General features: G+C 57.4%; 1 protein-coding gene across 1 annotated transcript in view; it reads right to left on the bottom strand.

Annotated features, from left to right (window-relative positions):
- Positions 1-5996, bottom strand: part of Tcerg1l (transcription elongation regulator 1-like) — a 165100-nt gene that overhangs the window by 2665 nt on the left and 156439 nt on the right. Inside the window, exon 12 of the mRNA XM_013021878.1 lies at positions 2590-2679. Coding sequence (XP_012877332.1) covers positions 2590-2679 — 90 coding nt within the window. The remainder of the gene's footprint in view (positions 1-2589; positions 2680-5996) is intronic.

Here is a 5996-nt window from a genome sequence, read left to right as displayed (position 1 = left end):
AGGGCTGGGTGGGGAGAGGGAAGGGCTGAGGTAGGGAGGGGAAGGGCTGGGGAGGGGGAGAAGCCCCTGGAAGATGGAGGCTGAGCCCTGGCCCTCTCCACTTTGTGTCACTGCCTCAGATCTGTTTCTCTAATGTTAAAAAAAAAAGTAAAACCAAAATTGCTCCTCACACTGTGGCCAAGTAAAATACTCACAAGTAACTTAAAATGTGAGCCGGTGCCTGTAACTTTAAGTCAGGGGGTGATTGGCTGGCCACAGCTCCAAGGTGAGCAGTGGGTTCATTCTCGCCTTGTCTTCTAATTTAGACTAATAAGAAAGGTGGATGCAGGTCATCGTCCAGATAAGCGCTCCTCGCTCCGTCATTAGCAGCAGCTTTGCTCTATTAATTTCGCAGGTGGTGGAAGGCTGGCCGGCTGTGGATCAGAGCTGGCATGCGATGCCTGCATTGCTGGCTGCCTAGCTCCGCGCATCCGTCCAACCTAAACTTCCTCTCTTCTCCCTTTTCTCCGTTGCTTTATTTCTACCACTATAATTTAATGCAGTGGGGATTTTTCCTTCTTACAAATTACACCCGTTTTATCCTAAGTGGGTTGTGACTTTTAAAGAGATAGCATTGGCCATTACCTCCCTGCAGTAGGCACTGGCGTATAAAATGAAGCTCTCTGCTTGTTACCATAGAAACAGGCCTGATCAGCACTCCCGGGCCTGGCCCAGCCCCCCCCCCCCCGCCCCCGTGGGCTCCTCCACGTCCTCAGCAGCCCCGGCCGCACAGCCTAGCTCTGCCCCGTGAACCCTGGCCCCAGAGCCGCTGTGCACCTCGCATTTGACGCTTGCACTCTGCGTTTCTCTGTGAACAGTCCTGTGCTTCAGGAATGGGGCCTGCAATGGCTCCGGCCTGCTCCCCACGGGTGGGCCGCAGGCCCTGGGCCTGGGGCGGTCTGGCGGCTGCGTGCACCTGGACTGCCTGGCGGCCGAGGCCTCACCTCGGTGCGGGTGCAGTGGCATCGGCTGGCTCTCCCCAGACGGCGGCCTCTGGTGTGAGTGAATGGCCAACCTGACTGACCTGCACAAACCTGTCCAGCTGAGGGCCCCGCACGGCCCCCGCCTTCAGCCCTCCAGCTGCCTCTCTTGGTCTCCTGGCAGACATCGGAGGGGCAGTGGACCTGAGCAGCTCACTCCAGTCAGGAGACCGACCTGTGCGCCCGCCCAGGAGTGCGTAAGAGCCAAACGGGGGGTGCCTTTTAAGCTGGTCTTTCCCCTTGGGGGTGAGGGTGGCTTCTTCAACATCCTTTAACAGCTAAGGTTCCCCAAAAGCCCTCTGCCACGGGGAGCAGCTGCTGGCAGGAACCAGCCGGAGCACGTCACACGTCACCAACAGCTGCGCCGGTGGCTGTGGACACTTGGTCTGGAGGCTCGAGTGTGGCAGGGTTGATTCTGGCGCGTAGGTAAACAGGCTTCTTCTGTCGTGGAGTAGTAGAACTTTTCGCTTTTTAATAATGCAACAAAAGGCCAAAATACTATCAATTATTAAACTACAGTTCTGTTCCACTATAGAAACAGTACTGCGGTCCAGGCTGCAGCCGCTTGACTGGGGCACTATCTGGAGGCCTCGCCAGCCTGTCTCATACCCTGAGGCTCTGCTTCCTGGAAAGTGAAACTCAGCTAGGAGAAGGATTTGGAGTTCCCAGAAGGGTGGGGTTTGTTATTCAGATGGGGCCAGCAGCAGGATCTTCACTGGGAAGCCCCAGTTCCAGGGGTGCTGGGACGAAGCTGCTGGCTGACCCCGCGGGGGCATCCTTGGCCTCATCTCAGAATTTGTTTTAGGGCTTGTTGAGCCGATAGATAGCAGAGCTGCAGGTAAATACCGAGCTCCTCCTCGCGATGTGAGCCAGCAGTGGCAGTGAGCCCTCTTCCCGTCATTCCCCTGACCCACTTCTCCAGGGTCTGACCTCTGAACTCACGGGCCAGGGGTGGGGAGAAGTCGCCTTGCCTGATTGACGCTGGGGTTAGAAATGTAGAAATGCAGAAATCTGTCCTTCCTGTTCTGGTCCTGCTCCTTACACACACACACACACACACACACACACACACACACACTCACAACTAAGGCCACAGAGCCCTCTGTCCCCCACTGGGTGTAATATCTGCTTCTTGTGAACAGCCATTAGCTTGTCCATCTGTCTGTCTAACTGAAAAGCAGAGACAGGTCCGGGGCCTTCATGAACAAGCTCTGCTGTTGGGAGATCTAGGCTTAGAACGCCTCTCCTTTACTTACGCTACACTTCTCCCGGGGCCCCTCTGGTTCACCATCATCATATAATCCCTTCTTTGTGTAGCTAGACCATTTGAAATGTGGTTAATGTTCCCCCAATTTGCATTTCACCTTTGAGTATGTGTATTTTCTTAGGGGTTGGGACCAGATGCTCAGTTTCCAGTGTGCTGTTAGCAGCACGCACCCCACACCGCCACCCAGTCCCCAGCAGAGCAGCTGCAGAGGCAGCCGTGGGGAGGGGGGATGCCGGCCTGGGGCCGCAGGGTCTGTTTCAGTGGTCTCCACAGCCCTGCCTCGTCTCACCCCCACACCATTACCTGTTTTCGCTCCTCAGAGTTTAGCAGGAGATAGCGTGGGTCAAACACAATTTTATGTAGTTCTTTCTCCCAAGTAGAAAATGCTGACACCTGGAGAAAGATATTCAATAGAGTTGCATTTAGCATCTGATGCTGAGTCTGGACTCTGCGGAGTGATCAATGGTAAAAACAGAGCATTAAAGGCGCGATGGATTCCAGGATGCCGGCTGTAGAAGCCTACGGGACACGTCAAACCTCCGCGAAAATCATTACTGAAGACATTGGAAGATTTCACTTCTCGACCTGTGACACTTTCCTGCCTGAAACCTTTGCTGTCTGTGTCCTCTGCAGCTGGCCGTGTCTGTGGAGGAGGGCAGGTGAGCACTCCATCTTAACAGACACTTACAAACATTTTCAGAACCATCAGGTTTAAGCAGATAGGCTGGGGTGGCATCAGTCTAATTAATGTTTGTTTTTTTTTCTTTTTACCAACATCTAACCCTATGTCAGATAGGTTACTTTTCAAAGGAAAGCATTTCATTTAACAATAATCTTAGACCTGCAGAATTACTAGGATAAATCTGAGTCTCTGTTGGTGAGTCTTGTCCCTCCACCAGGCCCGGTCCACCGCTGTTGGCAAAAGTCCCTGCACGGGCCGGACTTCCTTTGTTCTGAGGGGTTTTCCTTCCTGTCCCAGGGCCCACCTCTCGCTTTGCCCAGGTCTCCTCGGCCCCTCCCCTCGGACCCTCTGTGACACAGGCCGTGTCCCCGATGGCCTGGTGCTTGGAGCAGCGCTGGCACAAGGTGGCCTTAGGCCGCCCGCTGCGGGGAGCTCTTGTAGGTTCTCAGGGCTGGGCACGGGTCACGGGTTTGGATCAGCCAACAACAGAGCCAGCAAGCGGCCGTCAGCATGTTGTATGTGGGCTCCACGCCATCCTCACAACTCATTGCTGCCCTGGCTCGGGCCTGACGAGAGTCACGCTGGTGCCACACCCTGCGTGCTGCGGGAGCTGCGGGTGCAGCCGCCGTGCCAGGGCTCACGCTCTGCCTCTGGAGATCACAGTGTGTAACTGAACTGAAATGCTTCCCCGGGACATCTGTCCATCTTACTTTCCACGCTGACTCGTGCTGACGTATCTGCAGAGCGGATACTTGGTTTCTCACTCTGTGCCGTGGCCACTGGGGCTCTTTGCTTTGCCTGGACCCCTGGTGCGCTCATGTCCTACCTGAGGGGCACTTCCTCCCTGGCCGTCTCCTCCCAGGGCTCCAGGATCGGCCATCCAACCAGCCAATCAACCTCCCTATCAGAAAACGGCAGTAGGAAATGTCACCTGGGCACTGGTTTGCTGCGACCCAGGCATCCTTGCTTCCAGATGCTCCGCTGACACAGCAGGCAAGGGTTAATCCAGCTCATCCATTGACAGTATTGACTCACAACTGACCACGCCCTGGCCCTGTTCTGGGAGCTGAGGAGTCAGAGGAAGTAAATGAAGACCCTGACACCAGGACACCCGCAGGGGACCCTCGGTCTCTGAAGAGGCTGCTCCGTCACAGCACGCACACCTGGAGGGAGGGGCGCAGAGCACCCCACGGCCCGGCCAGCCCGCACCCCTCCTCGCTCACCATGGGGCCTCGAGGCCTGCTGGGGATGGGCTGTGCCTGGGCCCGGGGTGGGCTCCGTGAGCCGGGAGGAGGACAGGGTCACAGGGGCTGAGCTCACCCCAGCCGGGGCTAGGAGCCTGTGTCAAATCGGAGGGGCACCGGGAAGAGGCTCCCAGGAGGGCCCCGGACGTCATCCTGGATGCAGGAGAGGAGGAAGGTCAGAGAGGACAGGCGGCTAGAAAGTCTACTCTACTCTGTGATGGGCAGGGGCGAGGTTTGAGGCAGGGAGTGGAGAAAATGGTCATTAAACGTTTACAGAATAACTCCACCCACCGTCTTGAGATACTGAGGTGCTTCCATTGTACGGCGTACAGCATGTTCCTAGCGTGGCATCTGCTGTTAGTGGTCAGAACCAAAGCCTTGTCTGTGGGGCTTTGGATGGGACGGGCCCGGCCCTGCTTCCACGCCGTGGACATGGCGGAGGGCTGCTGGGTCTCAGGCATTGGGGCAATGCCCGGTGGAAAGCAGTAGATGGGTACGCCACCACGTTCCTTCAGCCCAGGACGCGTGCCACAGTAGGGGAGGGTGGCTCACAGAGCAGACGGGCAGCTCAGTCCCTGGAGATCAGCTGTGGAGTGTGAGCTTAGCCGAGGGCATCTCTGGGAGCAGTGGGCCTGCCCTGGCCCTGCCCCACAGGCAGGGCGCCTCAGAGCCGCGGCCCAGGCCTCTGCCTTCGGAGCCGCGGCCCAGGCACACATGCGGAAGAGAGCCTGGGCACGCGCACAGCGCTCCCGGACCCCAGGCCCGGCCTGCAGGTGTCCTAGGCTTCTGCTATCCCAGCCACCACTCTGGGGGGTCCCAGGTCCGCTCACTGGGAGGGGCACCTCAACACTCTGCCACGCGGGACTCAGATAAGCAAGTCGTGGTCCTGGGCACAGGCCACACCACATGTTCCTTCTCCCACAGAGCCAGCCAGGGCTGATTTCTGCCGGTCAGCCCTCTGTCGCCATTGCCCATAGGTCTAAACACGGATGACTGGCTTCTCCTCCAGGGTCTCCCTGGGCGGGCTTCCCTTCTACACCCACTCCCGCCCCTTAAGAAGATTGGATAGATTTCGGTCCAAGAAGAACTGACTTCTTCCATTCTTCAGCCTGGAGAGTAGCAGCCACCAGCAGCTCCACAGCAGAGTTCCTTGTCCAAGAGGCAGACAGAGCCTTAGTGACAGTCGCCTCTCCTGGTCCTGCCTTCTTAATGGGCCCTGTCCACGCTCGGGGGGGCGGGGGCCATGATGGCGGTGGCCATTTCAGGGCTCACTTCATCCACACGTCTCCAGAAACCAGGGAAAAATAATCTGTGTTGCTCCAGGGACAATTCGGCTTTGAGACAAGGACTCTATTCAAGTAAGGTGGCCAGGTGATCCCAGAGACGGACACAAGTGTGACGATGCAGGGCTGTCAGCACCCTATGGCCCCCGTCACCGGGTGTCCCCCACCCCGCCGGGCCGGTGAGGGAAGGCTGGGGTGTCACCAGCCGCCCACCCGCAGCATTCCTCCTTCCAACACTGAACATCAAGCATCCTTGAACCATAAAGAGGCTGAGGATCCTCAAGGACAGAGAAAAGAGAATGTCCTGCATTGAGGATATTCCTGGTTCCAAGAGTAGGTGGTTCAGGGCCCTGCAGGGGTGGACAGTCCATGGCCCTATTAGAGTGGACAGTCCATGGACCTGTCAGGGTGGACAGTCCAGGGCCCTGTCAGAGTGGACAGTCTAGGACCCTGTTAGGGTGGACAGTCCAGGGTCCTGTCGGGGTGGACAGTCCAGGGCCC

This window comes from Dipodomys ordii, unplaced genomic scaffold (assembly GCF_000151885.1).
Source record: "Dipodomys ordii isolate 6190 unplaced genomic scaffold, Dord_2.0 Scaffold58, whole genome shotgun sequence".
NCBI lineage: Eukaryota > Metazoa > Chordata > Mammalia > Rodentia > Heteromyidae > Dipodomys > Dipodomys ordii.
The sequence above is the reverse complement of the archived record's forward strand: the minus strand, read 5'-3'. Positions and strand labels throughout refer to the sequence as shown.